Consider the following 21,057-nt stretch of genomic DNA (forward strand, 5'->3'; position numbering starts at 1 on the left):
CTCTGAAATAAAAAAAAAATAAAATAAAAAATGTATTTTTTTTAAGATTTGTTTAAAAAGAGGAAAAGATTAGAAATAGTGCTTTTTAATGTCACCAAGTCAGCACCCTTCCATCTGTGACTGTCAGTGTGTTTCTCTGACTGCTGCTCTCAGTCATCTGCCTGCTGATTCCCCTTCTGCTGGCGGGTTGCAAATGTGTCATCTGCCATTTGGTGCTGCTGTAGGTCACACATTCAGGCAAAGATTACTCTGTGTGTAATTATGTCCAAGTGGCAGAAAGCTCTTTTGCTGCTACCACACTTAACTGACCTGAATCTAACATAAAGCAGGTTTATTATGGTCTTCGTATAGGGCATATGAAAGTCATGATAACCAAAAACTAGACCAAAAAGACTGCAAATACATTAATGTCAATCTGGCAGTTGGTAGGTACTCAAAAACCATGTACTGCAATATAGAATAATAAATGTCATAAGGTTTATGTGTATGGTATATTTTGATCACCCACTGTTTGCAAGGCACTCTGCTAAATGTTGTGCCTAAATAGGAGTTTCCTATTAATACATTTAGAAAATACTAAAACATTACTGAAGAAATTTACTTGATCAGTGATATAATACAACCACAGTATATTCATGTTCATTTGTGTTACCATTTGAAAAAGAAGAGTACTTTAAGATAGATATTTCATTAAACTAAATTTTTTTAAATGAAAAGATTTTCACTTAATTGTTGGAATCATAAATGATATATTTATAAAGCACTTATAAAGACCCACATTTTTCAGTATTTATTTCTTTTATTTCACTTTATTGTTTAAAATATTACATGTCTCCTTTTCCTTCCATTGACCTCTCCCCATCTGCTCCCACTCCCCCACCTATCCCCAGCATTCTGTATTTATTTTATTTTATTTTAAAAAATCCTCACCCAAAAAATAAAAATAAAAAATCCTCATCCAAGGATATTTTTCCCATTGACCAGAACGACCAGTGGCTATGACACACACTGCCGCGGCCAACCAGCTTGATCCAGGCCCTGATCGCTGCCCCTACCCCATGGCCAGCCTGGCCCCTGATCAGCCCCCGAACACCCTGATTATGTGTGAGCCAGCCAGCAAACTGCCTGAAGCCCCTTCCCCTGGCCAGGCCCACCTCTGATCAGCCCCCAACACGGGACCAACCAACCCAGCCCAAAGGGCCCCCATCAGGGCTGGCTGGCTAGACCCCACCCATGCACAAATTCATGCACTGGGGCCTCTAGTATAAGTTATAAATTGTGTTAGTTTTCTATTTGATTAATTATACTTATTCATAGAAATTTATAACTTGACATTTACTTTTTTCTAGGTGAATCTCATCTTTTATTGGTTGGGGATCCTGGCACAGGGAAATCTCAATTCCTCAAATATGCAGCAAAGATTACACCCAGATCGGTGCTCACCACAGGAATTGGATCTACTAGCGCAGGTACTTTACATGACAATTTCATTTAATGTCACTATAGAAACTAATAGAATGGTTTTTTTCTTATTAAAAAGTACCTACAATATGATAAATTTCAAGCTAATTTCTGAGTTGCTGCCAAAAATGGAAGGAAATATGTAGCATTTCTTTTGAAACTCTTAAGAAACTATTTTAAAAGCTCCACCATCACTTATTTTCCAAAAATTTATTGTGTATATTTTTGCATCTTAGTTTTGAATGATGCTATTCACTTCTCTCATTATCTAGTGATTATCTTCATACATACTTATGCATGAAAAAGCATGTATTACCTGGCGTTGTTTGAGGGACCCGTGAGCAGAACACTGAAATAAATTAGACAGTAAAAATTTTACTTTACGTAGATAGATGATGTTGCACTTAAGGCGTTTCTATGCTCAGAGATCTCACGGGCAATGGAAGCTCCGGTGGAAAATTCTTAGGTGGAAAATGTGTTAGTATGTGAAAAGTGTCTTTTCATCATTGCAGTGTGCGGCTTTATTGTAATGATCCTCAACAAGTACATTTAAAAGCCTTCGCAGATAGGATATCGAGATTTTATTACAAAGTGACTAGGAAAAATATATTTGAAAAGACATTTGATGCCATTTTGTAATTTTACAGCATTTTGACTGGGGAAATAGTTCCCCCGTTCTTCTATAATGGGCCTTTGATTTCACACATTTTATAAATGTTATTTACTACTTGTCAGGGCAGCCTAACCCTGTGCTCAGACTTCTTATGAGAAGTATATATTTTAAACTACCGTGAAGCAGCAAATCTCCATTAATGGTCCTACATAATGAGAGCACCATTCTAAGGAGCGCTCAGGTTTGAGCATATAACTGATGGTACATTAAGAGTTGACAAACGATTTGTGACTTGAGAGGGGTGGGCAAGTTTCAGGAAAGGAAGTAGGCAAGAACAGAAAGAACACTTCATGAGCATTGAAAACTCTCATGTCCCAATATTCTAGAGTTTTGTTTTTTTTGGCCCCAAGTAATTACGTAGAATTTCTCCTAAGTTAATTATATGCAGTGCCGAGAAATTAGTTTAAGCTATCTTGTGAGTTTCTAGTAATTTTAGAGTATTTGGAAGTTTTAAAGTGAATGGCTACTTTACTGATTCACTATATTAGCACTTTCCTCCTTTTTAAAAAGTGCCAAGATCATAATCCATATATTAGGGGAAAATGACAGGTAGAAAGAATATGTTTAAAGCTATGGAAGTTACTGCTACTTATCAAAAGACCCAGATTCTTCTGTGTAGTGCAACCCATTAGAGTTAAAAAAAAAAAAAAAAATCAATTCATTGAGTCAAAATCAGCACTTCCACAATGAAATCAATGATACTGAATAATCTGTATATAGTAGAGGTACACTATAAGGGGGGGAGGGCATTTTTATTGAAACTGTTCATATATATTTGTATTATGGGGGTCATACTTTACTTTTAAACAAAATGCTTTACCATGGATTAAAGCTGTAAAATTAGAAACCCGAAATCATAAACCCAGAGGGTAACACCACATGGAAGCCTAAGGTTTCATAAGGTCATAAATGAACACAGCATCTCCTCTGACTTCCTGCATGTCTTCTCAGCTCACAGGATACCCTCATTCCCTCCGACCTCCCCTTCGATCTCCTCGGTGGCACATCGTTTTATCTATCTTTCCAGGACACAGCTATTTACTATGATCGAAAAGGGGAAAAATAGTTCTAAAACTTCTAGCGATAATTCATACAGTGTCTGTAAATGAGGCTAAATGGGGGGGGAAGTAGTTTCTCAGTTCCTAATGTTTAAATACTAAATTTTCCTACTTTAATGTTAATATTTAAATTTCTTACAGAACCATAATTTTTTTTTAAATGTACTTTTATTGATTTCAGAGAGGGAGGGAGATGAACATCAGTGATGGGATATAATCACTGATTGGGTGCCTCCTGCACACCCCACAATGGCATCAAGCCAGCAACCCAGGCATGTGCCCTTGACCAGAATAGAACCTGGGACCCTTCAGTCCACAGGCTGACACTCTATCCACTGAGCCAAATTGGCTAGGGCATAGAACCATAGTTTTTAATAATTGTTTTAAAGTCTCAAACTTCTGTGAAAATTGGCTGTCCATTTACAATAAAAAAACAAAAAAACACAACCCTCAGGTGTCAATACAAACCAGTATTGTAATGTGTCAAAATAAAAACTTGGCAGTGTGGATCGGTTGGGCGTCATCCTGTACACCTGAAGGTTGCTGGTTTCAGTCCTGGTAAGGGCACATGCCCGTGTTGCAGGCTCAGAGCCCAGTAGGAGGCGTGCAAGCGGCAACTGATCTGCTTCTCTCCCTCTCTAAAAATCAATTTAAAAAAATCTCACACACACACACACACAACTTAGCAGTGAAATATAATTGGTAATCTGGCTTATATATGTTTTATTTCTAGTAAACACATATCTTGTCCATTATATTAATCACTGAGCTCTTGGTTGGAAAATACTGCTTTTATTTTAATTTTAATACTTTTAACATTTTTTTCATTGCAATTAGACAAAAATAAAAAAAATTATTTATAGTTGACAGGATGTATTTTATTTTTATAGTCTATGAACTAGTGGATAGTATTTTAATAATCAGGTATATTAAATTTCAAAGTTTAACATTTAGCAAAACTTGCTTCACAAATTCACTTTTAGAATGACAGGAAATATGTACAACTTAGAGTCCATATTTAGACAAATGCCCTTTTTCCTTCCTCAAAATAAAAGCTTTAAAAAGTGTAGTATAGTATAAAAGTTTCAGATATGAAGGCACTGCAACTCTGAGTCATATGGCTGATGTCTTATTAACAGCAAGACCAACGAGAATATTCTCACTTAAATTAATGGAGCATAAGAAACTTTTGAGGAAGGACCTAACTCTTATCAAAGAAAAAGAACCTTTTTGGCCCATTTAATGAATTCCTTTCCAAGACTGCTTTTAATAAAACTTACCTGGAAAAGCTATTAAGAATATGTCCATCTTATTCTGCATGAGTGTTGGGGATAATGGAGAGAGTACTACATGTGTAAAGATACATTCATTTCCAAAATGGTAACTTACCTGTTATGGTAAAGCTAAATACACTGCCCCAAATCCAGTTTTTTTATAAATGCTACCAACAGATGATCTATGAAGAGTTAAGTTTATAGTATTATAAATCTAATGAACAGATCTAAGTCATTATATTCTCCTGTTCTTAAACTGAGCGAGTTTGTATCTGCTCTCGACATGTTGATTGCATTGGGTAATGATGTGTATGACTCAGTAAGTGTTCTGATGTCCTAAACTCTCATAAAAACCAAACACATAGCCAGAGGACTTTATAAAGAATTAACTACACTTGTTATTATCTTAGAAACCAAAATGAATTCTATCTAACATTACGTGAACTACAATAATAGCCATAGGAGGCTTCCAGATGGCCTGGAAATTCAGATTCTAAAGTTCTTGGTAGCATATAATTGACTTCAAATCCCTTCTTTAAGGACAAGACAAAAAATAATGGAAATTCACCCCTTAAATTAAACCAAACTATGTTATTACAGGAAGAAACATTTTAGTTGAAGTGAACTTTGTTCTTTTGAAGGTCAGTAAAATAGTGGTCCAAAGATTATTGTCCAAGAGGCTAAGACATCTTTACAACCTGGTCCAATAATTCATACTTCTTTATAAGTGCTTTAATTACATTTAGAGAAAAAAATAATATATATGATTTAATCAGATTAGTTTCAGAACAAATAAAATAACACATTAGAGAAAAAATTACTTAAAAATAGTTGTATTTATATTCCACAATTTTCTCAAATACTGGTTTTCTTATAAACTTTCTACAGGATGGTTTTTAAACAAATTCTTCACATTGTGTCTTAGTGGGTATGACTTACAGAATTTCAGGGAAATAGTTCTGTGTGTTTCAATAGCTTAATTTGTACTAAAGAGATGGGAGGTGGTCACATGCAGTCCATGTGGGATTCTAACATAACATTTAGTGAGTTTTCTGACGTGGACCATCCCTTTGATGCTGAAGGTAATGCATCTGTTGAAAGAAGTGACTGTAGATTTGGATTACTGCTCTCTGCATCTTCCAGTTTTTCTGTGTTATCTTCCCAGTTAATGTGGAATCTTGTGACTCTGGGATTAGATGCCAAAATGTTCCTTTGAAGCTGTAGGAAGAAAACATATAAATGGTAAACATGAAAGTTAGATCACTGTACACAAACAGGAGCTTGATAGAGTGTTTCTTTATATTAATACTCCACAAGGGCTAAGTTCATATACATATAAGTGTATACGCCAAAGCACCTAAAACATAACTAATAAAGAAGAACTAGGGCTGCTGCAAAGAAATCATTTAGCCTAATGAGAATAAGAACTCATACTATCCAAGAAAATGCCCACGTCCTTAATACTTCTGTTTTTAAAAGGTGAACATTTCAGAGGATGCTATCTAGAGAGATATGGTGTCTCTTTAGTAATATTTTAAGGAAAATGAAAACTTCCTTCAAATATAACCTCTTGTTTTTAGTGGCTTCCTACTTTTTAATTATTATGGCTCATTCTTAAAAATAGTATTCTAGCCCTGGCTGGTATGGCTCAGTTGGTTGGTGCACTGTTTCATACACTGAAAGATTGTAGGTTCGATTCCCAGTTAGGGCACAATCCTAGGCTGCAGGTTCAGTCCCTGATTGGGGTGTGTATAGGAGAGAGCCAATTGATGTTTCTCTCACACCGTTTCTTTCTCTTTCCCTCCCTCCACCTTCCTCTCCCTCTCTCCCATCTTCTCTCTAAAGTCAATGAACATATCCTTGGGTGAGGATAAAAAAAAAAACAAAAAAAAAAACATTCTAATTTCTTCTTTTTTTTCTATACAAGGTGCTGTGCCATACAGGTAACTAATACATTAGATCAATGGAAGGTCCTACACCAGGATAAAAAAACAACATTCTAGCCTTATTACTTTCGACTCTTTTGTAAATTTTCTTACATGATAGTGTTGTATTCAACCTAAAAAATCACCAGTTACTAAATAAACTGTTACAGTTCCCAATGGAATCATAAAGTACTAATTATTTTTGAGAATATTAAATCACTGATTTCAACTTCTCACTCAGAAGCTAAGCCGTTTCTACCACCAAAAATAGTTAATACCTTCAGTTTAAACTTGTAAGAGTAACAGATAAAACAAGGCATATAGATGTTCTGAGAAAAGTGTTCATATGAAAAACAAACATAAAACTTCCCCCTACAATTTTGAGAAGAGTTATAGATAAAACTATTATTGAATAATCAGCACGACAAACATGAATTTGAATCTCCTAAGGATTAAAATGAACAGAATTATGATGTATGGGAAAGACCATACAGAAAGCCATAAACAAAAGTCTGTTTTTTACATGAGGCATTTCCAATTCTGAAACCAGAGACTCAAGATGCCTGACCAACAGTACTTAAGACTCATCTGGAGAGAGAGTCTGAGGGCATCCATGGCAATGGAACCATGATGACTTTTCCTACTTGGCACAAAGACCTCAAATTTACTACTTTAATGGTACACTGTGAAATGGCAATTGCGTAAAAAAACTAAAAAGGAATAGTCAGAACATTACCTTAGAGAAGTCTGGTTTTACTGGTGGATTTTCCCTTAATTCTGTCTCAGTATATTCATTATTTACATAATAGCCAACTCTAATAAATTCTTGACCTCGATAGGTGCATGTGATTAGCACAACTGTTACACCTACAGCATCAGCATCTGGAATGAGTCCTGGATTAGGTGCATCAGCCTAGAATAATTTTAAAAGAAACACATATCACAAAAGACTGTTAACTGCAAGGAAGACTGGAATTTTGGTTACCTTGAACACCATCAGTTAAGAGCATCATATTGGGGAAGACAAATGCTCAGTTTTGAGACTGACGTATAGCCAGGAAATAAAGTTCACAGTATACCCAAGTACCCTGGGTGCTTGAAAACATCACTTCTAAAATAAATCTGGCTAGAGCATGTTGTCCTTTATGAGGTTTATGCAATATTCAATTATAAGACCTTTCATAAAATATAATAGTTGTATTTATTGCACCCTTTTCCATTCATAATTTTCAGACCTAAATTAGCCTATCATTTGCACTGTTGCCAGCGTTAATTACCTAAGCTCAGTTCTAGTCCTATTCCTTCACCAGGTTTTAACACTTCAAATGATTACCCCATTTCAAAGATAAAAATCTCAGTCAGCTTCACCTGTACGGCCCTTCACAATTTGTCTCCACACCACATCTCCATTCACACTCCCTTCAACTCCACACCTCTTACTCTTGTTCTGGAACTACATAGGTTCTTTAAAATACAGTGATCTTTTATGCCTCTGCCTTGCATACACTGTCCCTTTGGCCTGACATGTTCTTACCTAATAGCCTGAAAAATTCATCATTTAAACTTTGCATCAGATGTATTCTTCGTAGTTCAAAAGTCAGAATAAATAGCAATCTTTTTTATGCACTCGTATTACTTGACATAAATCCTCTACTAACAGTGTCTAACAACCCAAATATATTTACCCTTCAATCTTGCCTATCATTCTAAGCTTTATCTCAGGCAGGAGTCCCATCCAGTTTATCTTCTATAATAATAAAAGCGTAATATGCTAATTAGACCAGATGTCCTTCTGGACATCCTTCCGGATGAAGTCGGGGCTGCAAGGGAAGCCGGTGCCAGCAGCCAGGGGAGAAAGGCCTACTCTTGCACCAATTTCACGAATCGGGCTTCTAGTCTTTATATATAATCTCATGTCTGGCACAGCTCTGAGCACACAATGTGTACTTAGTATTTTGAAATTCGATTATAACTCAGTTCCTGCCCTGAAGTGTGTGTTTGTTTGTTTGTTTGTTTATTTATTTATTTATTTATTTATTTATTTTTATCTCTTTTGGAGACACCAGAATGGGGATAGAGAGGTCTGTCCTGAGAATATGTAGTTTATTTTAGAAATCCTTAGCCTCCCTCCATGGAGGTGCTAGGTTATTTGCAGGATCCCCAAAGAGTTCCCCATGTACCTCAAAGTGGGTAGAGATAAGATAGGTAGGTTAGTAGTGCGATGGGGACTTCCCCACAAAGTGTTTCCCGTCCCTTCAGCCAAATTGGTTCTAGGCATATTTGGGTTTTAAAATTGGTTTGCCAAAGGATTCAGTTTGGGCAAATTTAAGTAGAAAAACCTGTAAACCTCTTGGTTCATTTAGGATGGAGAAGTCATAGGATAGAGAAGTGAGAGGCAAAATAGGACAGATCAGGAGAATACTATGGCAGTTTGTTTGAAGCACAAAACAAAAACTGTATTTTGATCCCTTTCTGCTGATAATGGTACATTTTGTAAAACTTATGGGCTGAACATATGATCTAAATCACATGTGCTTCCTCTGTTGCTTTTTGGCAATGTGCACTGTTACCAAGGTAAAACCAGTGGAAAACCACTAGAAGCAAATATTTTTGAATAATTTTTTTCTCCAGCACTCTAAGCCAAAAGCTTAGGAATGTTCCTAACAACATAAATACACAGGATATATTTCTAAGGGTTTGTTTAAGAAACAAGGGATTTATTTAAAAGTTTTTATAGTGGCATAAAAAGGTACATATATCACTCACTGCATCTCAAACTAAGTTTCTTACTACATTATGAATTAGCATCATAAAGTACAGATTCTCCAGGTTTGTGGGTCAAAGCAAATACTACTTCTTTATATAACAATTTCAAGAAGCTAAGAGAGTAAAATTTTAGTTCTAAACAGAAATACAGGGCACTATTTGTCAGTGATTGACTTGACTGCTTTATTCCTCGTTTAATCCTCAAAACATTCTTACGAGGTGGGATATTTGCCACATGTTATAGGTGACTGAGAGAGGTTAGGGAGCCTGTCTGAGGTCATATGTGCATAATAAGCGCTGAAGCAGGGTTTGAACCACGTCTGTCACTGCAGTGCTTCCCCTACACATGCATTCTCTGGTACCCATGTCTTCTGCCAAGGTTATGCACTCACGCAATTCGGGTTAACAGCACTTTAATATATTTGAGCTTTTAAACCATTTGTTTAGGTGCAGTAAATTATTTGTTGCACTTTTTTTTTTTTATTAAATATATTTTATTGATTTTTTTACAGAGAGGAAGAGAGAGTTAGAAACATCAATGAGAGAGAATCATCGACCAGCTGCCTCTTGCACACCCCCTACTGGGGATGTGCCCACAACCCAGGTACATGCCTTTGACTGGAATCGAACCTGGGACCTTTCAGTCCGCAGACCGACGCTCTACCACTGAGCCAAACCAGTTTTGGCTATTTGTTGCTTTTTAATAAAAAGCACTCAGGCTAGGAGACCAAGAATTTGAATTCCATTTAGGAGAGGGGAGGGAAAGATAGCAGCTCTAAAGATGCCGTAGGTTTGAGTTAGTCTTGGCCCATATCTCATGGAATTGATTATCTGAGCAACAGTATTCATTTAAATTGGTTTCATCTGTGAAGTGAGAAACGGGAGTCAGCGATAGGAAGAGTTCATTTTTTCTCTAGATGAAGTCTCTTCTGTGGCTTCTACTGAACTGATGGGACTCTTGTAGAAATACTTGCAATAAATTTAATAGTTTTGTAAAAACCCCTGACTAGTTACTCTTTCAACTATTATAAGTATCTCTGTAATAAGCAGGGATAATTGGAAAGTGACTGAATAGTTTTACACAATTTAGTATGGATTAAAAGAAATAACTTTTGAATATAGAAGACAATGCTGCAATCTTGGCACAGATCTAAATACTGTCAGTAATATCTGAGATCATTTAAATAAGAATTTCCCCTCACAGTCAGTAAACAGAGCAGTAGCTTTATAACAGTAACCCTTTATAAAATGTGTAGAATAGATACTTGAGTAAACTGGACTTCAATTCCAATAACCCAAGATCACACTTATCTCCTTCTACTAACAAACCTGTTAACCAAGCTTAATTCCTGATTATGCTGACATCAAGTTGTTGCTTTTTTAATATTATTATCACTCCTAGTGGCTGAAACCATAAAGCTGCATATGACTGACTACACCAATCAGTAGTGTGCATCTTTAACCTCTTTTTGAGGCTGCTGGACAGCACCCCCCTGAAAGTCTGAGAAGTAGATAAAAAGCGAATGCAGCAGCAGCAGAGTGACTTAACCCACAAGGAAAGTGATAAGAGCCACCTGATGCAGTCTGTTAAGAAACATATTTGGCATACATATTAACCAAGAATGATCTTACCTGGAATACAAACATATGCCTTCCCGCAGGAACAGGGCCCACTAAAACAGAGTCTAAAACTTGATCGTATTCTTCACTTTCTGCAGAGCCCACATAGATAATTTTCCATTCCAGGTCTAGGGTTAAAACCAAAACGTTATTTCATATTCAGTGAATATATTACAATATGACATCAAAAACCCTTTTAATGTCCACTTAGCCATTTACTGGCTGCAGGATGGCACTAAATGGCTCCTTAAGAAATCCTTACATTTCATACTAGTTTCTCAAAATGCTCTTTTGTGGAATATTAGAATCTGGGCAGGTCTCCTCACACAGTATGGCCCAAAACTTTGGAAATGCTTCAGCCTTGTCTTGAGGATTCATAAAGCACAGTGGCAGAGGAAGTGTTCGGAGACATCCTTCAGTAAAACCCAGTAACATTAGTCCACATTTCCCAAATGTATTGGCTATGGAACCCGCCCCATTCAAGTCATATTTTAACTTACTAACCACACTTTGGAAAGACTGCCCCCTACTATGTTGCCCAGATCTCCAAAATGGAAAAATCATTAGCCAACTTCCCTGTGGCTCAGAGGGGGCTTCAGCTCATAACTGTTAAAGGTCCAGAGTCAGGTTCTTCTTCAATGCACCCCTTCTTGTCATACATTCTTTAAATTGGGAAGGAGAAACCAAGGATCCTCTTGCCACTTGATACACTTGGTGGGAAAAGGCCCAAGGAAGAACAAGACACACCGAAGTGCAACTCTGGCATTCTGTGAAATTTAACCATTCAGATTTTATTGAACACCCTTTATGGGTGCTCTGTGAGACCCAGAGATGAGTAAAAAGATGGTTCTTTTGAAGGAGCCTCCTCTTTAGGGTCAGGGGAGGGGAGAGAAACCCAACAAATACAAACCACCTGAGACCTCCTGGACCTCAGGTGGTCAGCAGTGTGAACTGCCTCTTGGACTCACTGCTCTAAGACCACACCAGCCCTCCCAGAGGGGTGTTTCCGGGTTACTTGTAGAGAATCTGGTTAGTGTCACCATGAGTTGCCATTTTTGTGTAGCTATTTCCATTCCCTAAATAGACACCAGAAATAGTATAGGTACTACTTATTCATACAGTATTTATAAACTACAATTTATTGAACTAAATGCTCCTTTAGGCTTATACTTTCTCTTTCGAAGTCCCTAGTCATTTTCTGAGGACCCAATATGTCATTCTTGGCTGTGTCCCAGGCTAGACCACTTTATTTCCAGCTTCTAGCATTTTCACATGCAGAGTCCTGCATCTGACACCTCAACAGACCATCTATTTGTTAATGAAGATTAACTGAGGAAACAAAAAATATGACTATCTAATCAGAAGAAGCAACAAATACAAAGGCCTAGAGGGAGGTAGGAGCATGCTTGGCAAAAAAAAAGACTGCAAAGGCAGGACCAGAATGAGCAGAAAAAAATTACCATGACATTGGGGGTGAGGGGCATGGTGAGATTGTGCAAAGGCTGGAAGATCTTTAAGACTTGGCTTTTACAGTAAGAGACATGGGAAGCCACTGGAGGGTTTTGATTAGAGGAGTGGTTATCATGGGGGTGAGAAGCAGTTGTGTTCTTGATAAATCTTGAAGATAGAGGCAGCAAGGCTCGGGGGGAGGGGGGGGGGGGCTACAAGTGCACTTCTACATGTGCATGCACAGGAGATAGGTGAGGGCATCAATCAGGCATTGGTTTTAGACTTGTTCAGTTTGAGATGTCTACTACGTATCTAAGTGGAAATAATGAATAGATCTGGTAAGTTTGGAAATTGTAAATAGGTAGGATTCCTAGAGAGTGAGCCTTAGGACTGTCCAAAAATGTCACGGAGATGAGACAGACTCAATAAAGTAGTACGTTACAAAACTAGTGGCCAAGAAGGTAGGTAACCCAAAAGCCAAGCAGCAGAACTGTTTTAAGGGTGTGAACCTATTAAACTAGCCACATTAGGTCCCGACTAGGCACTGTCAAGTGGAAATTTGCATATTTTGTTCATTTCATATGTATTTGTGCCTCAAAATATAGTAGAGCTCTTGGCCTCCTAATTTGTATAAATTGGTATTTTGGTCTGACAGGAACATAGTCATGATTTATAAACCTTTTTATAAAACACTATTACGTGCTGGGCATTGGTCTGGCCACCTCACACCTGTTGTTTAAACTTCAATACTGCCGAAACTGGTTTGGCTCAATGGATAGAGCATCCGCTTGGGGACTGAAGGGACCCGGGTTCGATTCCAGTCAAGGGCACATACCTTGGTTGCGGGCATATCCCCAGTAGGGGGTGTTCAAGAAGCAGCTGATTGATGACTCTCTCTCATCGATGTTTCTAACTATCTCTCTCCCTTCCTCTCTGTACAAAATCTATAAAATATATATTTAAAAAAATAAAAAATAAACTTCAATAGCATTATCATATGAATTTAATTATACCTAATTATGCAAACAAGGAAGTTGAGGCTCTGAGAGGCCAAGTAATCTACCTAGATTCGTAGTTAGTAAATAGAAGAATCAGAATCAAAGTTATGTCTCTGCTCATTCCAAAAATTCAACTAGAAGATAAATTCTTCCCTTTCTAGCCATGGGGAAATAATCTAGGCTGTAACTCAGGGAACACAAATGCCTTAATTTTTATGTTTATGGGATGCTTGCTGTAACCACTGAATTTGAAATGCTCACTACTAATTTCTAAATTAGCATCAATTGATTTATTCTTAGAATTTTTTTAAATTTAGATTTTATTCCCCTCTTCCTATATTGGAAGCAGGGAAAGGCTCAGGTGCTTTGCACAGGTTATTAGTTGAAGGAGTTTACACATTTATTTTAAAAGTTAGCCGATTGTCCCAGACAGCAAGTTTCTATTTGTGTTGGGAGTGAGGGATTTACCAAGGGAATTTTCAACTAATTGCAGTACTTGGCAAGACCTGTTGCCTAGAGGAAAGGATGTATAGTCTTTGGAAAATGTGAAAATACGAAACACTGTGCTTGACTCTGGTACATTGTAAGTATTCAACTAACATGTAGTCATTATCAGAAACAACTAAATTATTTTAAAAGCAAATACTGCTCTGCACTGCAGGGGTGGCTCAGTGGTTGAGCATCAACCCATGATCCAGGAGGTCCCGGCTCCATTCCCTGTCAGGGCACATGCTGGGGTTATGGCTCCATCCCCAGTAGAGGGCGTGCAGGAGGTAGCCAGAGTCTCTCCCATCATTGATGTTTCTATCTCTATCTTTCTCTCCCTTCCTCTCTCTGAAATCAAGAAAAAAATATATATGAATGAATGAATACATACATACAAGTACTCAAGGTTTTTTCTGAAACAAAGCTTTTAAAGGGGGAAAAAAAATGAGGGGTTTATTGACAAGTATCAAAATGGTAGCCAATCTCTGGCTTGGAATTTGAGACAGAATTATAAAGTGAAAAAAATTTCTTAAATAAAGAACTGCAATAGTATAAAAGGATGGAACCTTTAAGGAGCCTTTGCCAAGTAAATTGTTTCCTTAATTCACACAACCTAGGTGGAATACACAAGCATGGAACCTTTTTGAAAGATTCCTTTGCAGTTTTGGTATGACTCAGCTTGAACTCTTTAAAAAAACAAAACTAAATGCCGAGTCTAGGGACCATGGGAAGTGAAGTATATAAATAGAAGAAGGTGTACTGTTAACATTAGTATTGTAAAAATTCTGAGTGATTTAACTGAATAGATTTCAGTAAAAAATGGAACACAGTCCCATCTCCATGAATGGCAGGCTTCAATCCAATGTCAAGGCCCTGTAACAACATCCTTAGTCATCTGTCTTCCTTGTTCAGAACTGGCTCCTAAAATGAAAGTTATCACTTGAGAAATACCTGTAATCTGTAGAACTTCTAATGACCAAAACACTATAGCATAAGTTGGAATGGACAGATCAATGGTTTCATTACATTTACCCATTTTTATATGTAATTGGCAATAAAATGAAAAAAATTACAGACTTGAATATTAAAAAAATAGGGCTGGTAGCTGAAATGTTTGTAGTATTACTATGGGAAAAGTACTCAAATGATTTCAAAATAGTAAGGAAATCCCCCTTTAATTTTATTATCAATGGCCTACCGGTAATTAGAAATTTAACAAATTTCAAAATGTGCACTACATGTTATACATGTGCATATATGCTTTATAAATATCTTTAAACTGTTTGGAAGAGCACAGATTAAAGTGTTAACTATGGTTACTTATAGGAATAAAATGGGGAAGGCACTGAGTACAGAGAACTATTACTTTGTATGATTTTTTTAAGTTTATTACAATGAGTGCATATTTTTATAATTTAAAAAAATTAACACCCTAAAATACATTTTAAGAGATTAAAGACTAATTTAAGGTGAAAGTGCTTTAAATGCTTTGACTAGTACAATAATATTAAATGCACTTTGTTAAATAGATTTGTAAATTCAAAGATGTGTGTCCTCCTCTTTAATTTTTTAAGTTACCATTGATGAAGTTAAACTTTTTCTCCCTCAAATTTTTAAAATAAAGCACTGGAGTATTTTAATAAAATCCCAATGATAAAAAAAACCTTGACAAGTTTCAGTTTTCTAAGTAATTATTGCTGCACATATTAAGAATATTTATCTTTTTTTTTAATTACCTTATCACATTATTACTTAGAAGAAACGGTCAAAATTAGTGCGTTGCCATTACTTTACCTTTTACTTCCTAGCCCACGTTAGTGTTTTGAGTTCAGGGTGTTTGGATATCGTGTTATTTTAATTAGATTTCAACACTATTTTAGAATTGAATCTTTCAGTCTACTTAGAGGCCAGGAGTGGTTAAGTCCTGGCCATTATTTAAGTATTTTACTTATTTCTGCTCTTGGGTGGAGTGTAACTTCATAGCTCTGCCCTGTCTTCCTTCCGGGGAGGTTTCGGTCGTTGGGAAAAGGGTTCACGCGGGTCGGGGCGAGCGGAGCATCCGGGCATCGGCATCCCGGGCGCCGGGCATCCCGGGCGCGGCGGTGCGGCCGGAGCCCGGGCCGGAGCGCGGAGCCTGCGCCCGCCGCCCCGCCGGTCGGTGGAGGAGCGCGAAGTCCCGCGAGGACGGCCCGCTCCTCCCCACGCGGCGGCGTGGCCCGGAGCGGCCCCGCGGCGCCCGCCCAGCCCGGGCTCCCGGCGCGGAGGCAGGAGGCGGCGGGCGGGCGCGGCGGGCCGGCGGCCCCGCTCGGCGCGGGTAACATGGCTCCGCCGCCAACTCGCCGGCGCCTCTCCCTTCCCTCCCGTCGGGGCCGCGGAGGCCGTTCGCGCCGCGGGCCGGGCGGCGGGACCCCGGCCGGCGCCGCGGGCGCGAGTGCGGGTCTCGCGAGTCGCCGCCGCCAGACAAAGCTGACAACATGGCTCCTCCGCCGCCGCGCAAGTTCCCGGCAAGTTGAGCGGCGGCGGGCGCCCGGCCCCGCGAACGCCTCCCGCGCCCGGGCCGCCGCCGTCCATCAACTTCAAGTTTCCCTCCGGCGCCGCGCCCGCCGCCGCGAGGCCGGGCCCGGGAACTCCGCCGTCCGCGGCGCCGCGGGCGGGCGGGCGGCGCACTCACCCTCCGACAGGTCCTCGATGCACTCGAAGGTGATCTCGAACTGGAAGGGGTTGTAGAAGGGCGACGGGTTGTCCAGCACCACTACATTGTTCACCTGAACCTTTGCCATATTTCGGAAGCGGCACAAACAATGGGGCGGGCTCGTCGCGGCGCCGTCCGGCCCGGCCCAGCGCGGCCGCCCGCAGAGCGCAGACCCCGCCGGCGCCGGCCCCGCGTCCTGCGGCGGCGACTTGGGAAACTTTCCGCCTTTTTATTTACACGGAGCGCTCACTCCCCGGCTCGCGCGGCGCTCCCACTTCGCTCAACTACAGCCCATTCTGCCCCGGCCGCCGGCAGCGCGGCCCGCGATTGGCTGCCCCGGGCGCCGGCCCTCCTCCTCCAGCGAGGCCTCCGCGGCGGGCAAGAGGGGCGCCCGCGCGCGGAACGGACGCGGCAACGTTCACTGCGGCTCCACCTGCTGGCGCGGCCCAGGACAAAGGTGGAGAACAAAGTGAGCGGCGTACGGGCTGGGAGGCCCGCGCCGAGGCCGCCGCCGCCGCCGCCGCCGCCGGCGGGGGGCGGGCCAGCGCAGGCCCCGCCCCCGGCCCGGCGGCTCCCGCGCCGCGCGGCGGGCGTGGCCGCGGCGGGTCGGGTCGCGGGTCGGAAGGGGCGTGGCCACCGCGGAGGAGGTGTGCTCCTCGCGGCCGCCTCTGCGGCGGGAGGGCGCGATTCGGGGCGACGCCCGCCCCTCGGGTCTGCTCCGCGGTGTGGTTTTTTTTTTCCTCCCCTTTTTACGTTTGTCCAACGGCTGTGCCGGGTCTGCTTAGTTTAGCAGATGGGACTCGGTTGTATGCACCAGAGTATTTAGCTGCCTCTGTATTGGCCAGAATTTGCGGTAGAGTGGAGAATGGGTTGCAGTGGAAATAAATCATATTTTATAGACCGACATGCCAGATCCAGAGGAGCAAAGCCATTTTGGAAATGTAGTTCTTAGCCAATATCTGCGTTTGGGCACGACAGGGCTATTAGTTAAGCAGATAACAAAATGTAGGGCGAGGAAGCACATTTGCACACACTCTCTGCTTGGAAAATCTAAGTAGGTAGTATTCGGGCTGCACCTCGGTCTAGATTAGAACAAGAAAAAGTCCTAGAAAAAGAAAAAGATTATTTTTTTATTGGAGATGTGATGAGTTACACCCCATGTTTCTGCCGTTTGATGGGCATAAATGGAGAGAGCACGGAAGTAAGGATACCAGAAGGCAACAAATATAAGGGAAAAGGCCAGTAGAGAACACAAAGGGATATCAAGTGTGATTTTTCAAAAAATGTATGGCCTAAACTGGCAGTAAATAAAAAAGTGACACCGCACACGAGTTCCAAGGAGCCTTTGCTTGATTCATGGACATTCAATGTGGATTCATTTAGGCTGCTTAACTCCCATTGTTGGAAAAGGGAGAACTTTTAACACATTTATGAGGTCGTTGAGCTGTTTCTGTTTACTAAATAAGAGTGGTATAAAGTTTAGGTTATTGCTTGCTTTTTTTTCTAAACCATTATTTTTTCCTTAAGAAACTTGGCTAATTAAATTCAGAGAGAAAAATTATTTTTTTTTTTGTTTGGGGGGGTAAGGTGACACTAGTTTTCTTTAATTTTTCTCTGCGGGGAAGGGATGCCACACTTTCACTCAATTAAGAGAAACATTTTTATCAACACAGAAGTCTTTTTTATTTCCCCCCCACTTATCATGCCATGAATTCATAGGGAATGGGTTCCAGCAGCGCAGGCTCCTTTCCATTGGTTCTCACAGAGGTGCTTCTCTGGGTGGAGCAGGCTAAGGCTTCCATTGAATTCAGGTACCTTTCTCTTTGTCTTCCTTCTTTTTCTGATCATTTTCCTTCATACATCTCAGCTCTCAGAGTGCTTAATATGCCCAATACGTACATTAATTCTCTTGATGAGAATCTTGCCCTTAACTTGCTTGTTCACAACCATTCCCACTGCATGCTGGTTGACCTTGTCCACTCCTCCAGTGTTGCCATGGTAACTTTGTGGGGCATTCCTTTGTGAGCAGTGCCATTCCCTTGAAGCCCACAGTATCACCTTTCTTGTGGATTCGCATGTATGTGGCCAAAGGAACACTCCATGTTTTCTAAAAGGCCTGGAGCGCATCTAGCGGGTGCCTCTCCTCTTTCCCTTCCTGTTAGTCATTTTGGCCAATTACTGGAAGACGGCGGTTCCGGCCAAAATCAAGAAAATTAATTCTTAAGTATCACCTATGCTGGAATAATTTTCTCTTAGCACAGTGCTCAGAATTTTGAGTTGTTATTCTTTGGACATTGTTCATACTTAAATAGGTTGCTTTGATGAAACTTCTTCATGTGATGGTCTTTTTAAAAATGTTTTTATTGATTTCAGAAAAGAAAGAAGAGGGAGAGAAAGAAACATCAATGATGAGAGAGAATCATTGATCAGCTGTCTCCTGCATGCCCTCTCCCTCCCCACTGTGGATCGAGCCCACAACCTGGGCATGTGCCCTTGACTGGAATCGAACCAGGGACCCTTCAGTCTGCAGGCCGACACTCTCTCCACTGAGCTAAACCAGCTAGGGCCTGATGGTCTTTTGAAAGTTAATATTGGACAGCTAATACCAGGACTCCCCACATTTAGGAAAGCTACTTAGAGTGGGGGTCCCATTTTATTGTCAATGGATTAAGTAATAAAACAGGACCTACCAAAAAAATGGTTTCCTCAAGCCCAATCGTTTGTGTGCATTAAGTATGAGTCATACTGTGGTGATATGGTATATACGTATAGATAACATCTTGATCCTCAAAACATCCTGGAATGGTAGGAGGGTAAGGTGTTATCATCCCCATATAACAAAGGAGGACAGTGGTGCTCAGAAACCTGTTTATTCAGTTGCTGACCGAGTGCTTCTCTGTGTTCTGTCCACTGTGTCAGATAATACTTAAAGTGGGCTTTATGTGTAGAAAAAGCAATTGGTATAATTTCCTGGGAGAACCCACAGGCTGGCAGACCCTGTGGTAAGGACTTGATTAATGAGCTCTTGAGGAACAAAGCTCCATGAATGAAGTTGGCCCAGGTGTATACTGGGAGTGAGAGGAGGCCCAAGACGAGGCAAAGCTGTGGGAATCTCCCATGAGGCACTGCAGGTGTAAAGCCTCCTATTGCAGAAGGGCTGACTGGGGGGAAGGGAGAGAGGGTGGAATGAATCCTGGAATGCATCTTCATACTTTATGGTTTCCATATTTCTTATAGAATGTGTGACCCCTTCCCCCCAGTTTTTGCTCCCCCTCACTAATAACAGTTTCACTGTTTTGTATTGATCACTACCTACCATTAGGTTACAATTTTGATGAAGATATAAGCTGTGTCTGAGCCCTTATCCATAGCTGGACTATCCTGTTATTAAACACCCTTTGGATAGCTATCAATGAGATCAGTGTCCTTTCTGAAGCACCATAATTATGTTTGCTGTTGACAGTTTGTTGATGTTAATATCATTCTGACCAGAAGAATATTAATGCAAATGCTTAGTAATTATTTTGTTTCATGTGTGTAGTTTTTTACCCTGTTTTTAGTCCTCTTACATGAATTCAGCTCCTTCTAAACTTGTTTTCCTCCTGACCTCACTCTCCATATATAATACATCTTCTCATGTTTTACATTCCATTCTTCTCTCTAACTGTCCACCTCTCCCATTCATCAGATAATCAGGAGAAATGTGGTCATAAGTAGAGAGAGGATTCAAATCTTTAAAACATCTCTTGGCTAGACTACTGCTTGCACAAAGCCACTGCTAAACACAGCAGCTTTTTTAGTTGGTTACTATAGAGACAAATGGCACTAAATGGAGATATGCTTGACTGAAGTTAGGCAAGTAAGCTTTGTGAGATTGGATGCCTAAAAAAGGCCCAAACTAGAGAGGACAGGAAGGAGAAAGGTTTCTCAGATGAGCTTATAGGTAATTAATTGGTGGATTTAGGTTGGTAATTTTGTGCCCGCTCAAATCTTGAATCCAGCATAAAAGAATCTACCCCCAAGTACCTCTATTATGACTACATAGTGACTTTTCTTTTTTTAATAACCGCTGTGCTACCATGAACATTTGTGTACAAATTTCTGTTGGAGGCAGGGCGCATATGTTTTCATTTTTCTGGGTCTTAAGAGTGGAATTGCTAGATCCATATGGTAACTCCTTATGAGGAATTAGCAGGCTGTTTTCTGAAGTGGCTGCACTTATATTCCCACCATCGATGAATGAGCGTTCCAATATCGTCACATCCCTCCCAACCCTTGTTATTAGTTTTTTTTTATTATAGACATTGATGATGTGTGAAGTAGTGTTTCATTGTGGTTTTGATTTACATTTCCCTGAGGGCTAAAAATGTTTGAGTGTTTTTCATTTGCTTATTGACCATTTGTATATTTTCTGTGGAGAAATGTCTATTTGGATCCTTGGCCTTTTAAAAAATTGGGTAATTTTTTTTTTAATTGAGCTGTAAGAGTTCTTTATTCCAAATACAAGTCTTTCATCAGAGACATATTGATCAGGTTTGGGAAAATTTTCTCTCCTTATGTGGATTATCTTTTCATTTTCTTGGGGGTGTCTGTTGCAGCTCTGGGCTTTTAATTTAATGAGGTCCAATTTAGTTTGTCTTTTTTTGCTTGTGCTT

The 21,057-nt window shown here is 40.2% G+C and overlaps 2 protein-coding genes and 1 pseudogene across 7 annotated transcripts in view; 1 reads left to right on the forward strand and 2 right to left on the reverse strand.

Moving 5' to 3' along the window:
- The window catches only part of MCM9 (minichromosome maintenance 9 homologous recombination repair factor), a 58,427-nt gene that overhangs the window by 13,297 nt on the left and 24,073 nt on the right, over positions 1–21,057 (forward strand). For 3 of the 5 annotated variants that reach the window (XR_014795588.1, XM_084890581.1, XM_084890580.1), the window contains one exon: positions 1,350–1,469. Coding sequence is in view for 4 of the 5 variants with exons in the window: in XM_084890581.1 (XP_084746707.1) it covers positions 1,350–1,469 (120 nt within the window). In the remaining variant the exon portion in view is untranslated. Of the gene's footprint in view, positions 1–1,349; positions 1,470–3,085; positions 4,624–9,669; positions 10,784–21,057 lie in introns of those variants that run through there. The other 2 variants (XM_084890583.1, XM_084890582.1) reach the window with 2 other exon arrangements.
- Positions 5,284–16,922, reverse strand: ASF1A (anti-silencing function 1A histone chaperone). Its single transcript, XM_084890584.1, has 4 exons — positions 16,382–16,922; positions 10,790–10,905; positions 7,128–7,304; positions 5,284–5,684 (listed from the first exon to the last, which is right to left on the reverse strand). The coding sequence occupies exons 1-4, from the start codon at positions 16,488–16,490 to the stop codon at positions 5,472–5,474; spliced, it is 615 nt and encodes a 204-aa protein (XP_084746710.1). The 5' UTR covers positions 16,491–16,922; the 3' UTR covers positions 5,284–5,471.
- LOC311625994 (large ribosomal subunit protein eL21-like) lies at positions 18,103–18,568 on the reverse strand (annotated as a pseudogene). The gene has a single exon. The product of its transcript is annotated as a large ribosomal subunit protein eL21-like (transcript).

The sequence above is a fragment of the Pipistrellus hanaki genome, assembly GCF_964339955.1.
Source record: "Pipistrellus hanaki genome assembly, chromosome: 7".
In the NCBI taxonomy this organism is placed as follows: Eukaryota; Metazoa; Chordata; class Mammalia; order Chiroptera; family Vespertilionidae; genus Pipistrellus; species Pipistrellus hanaki.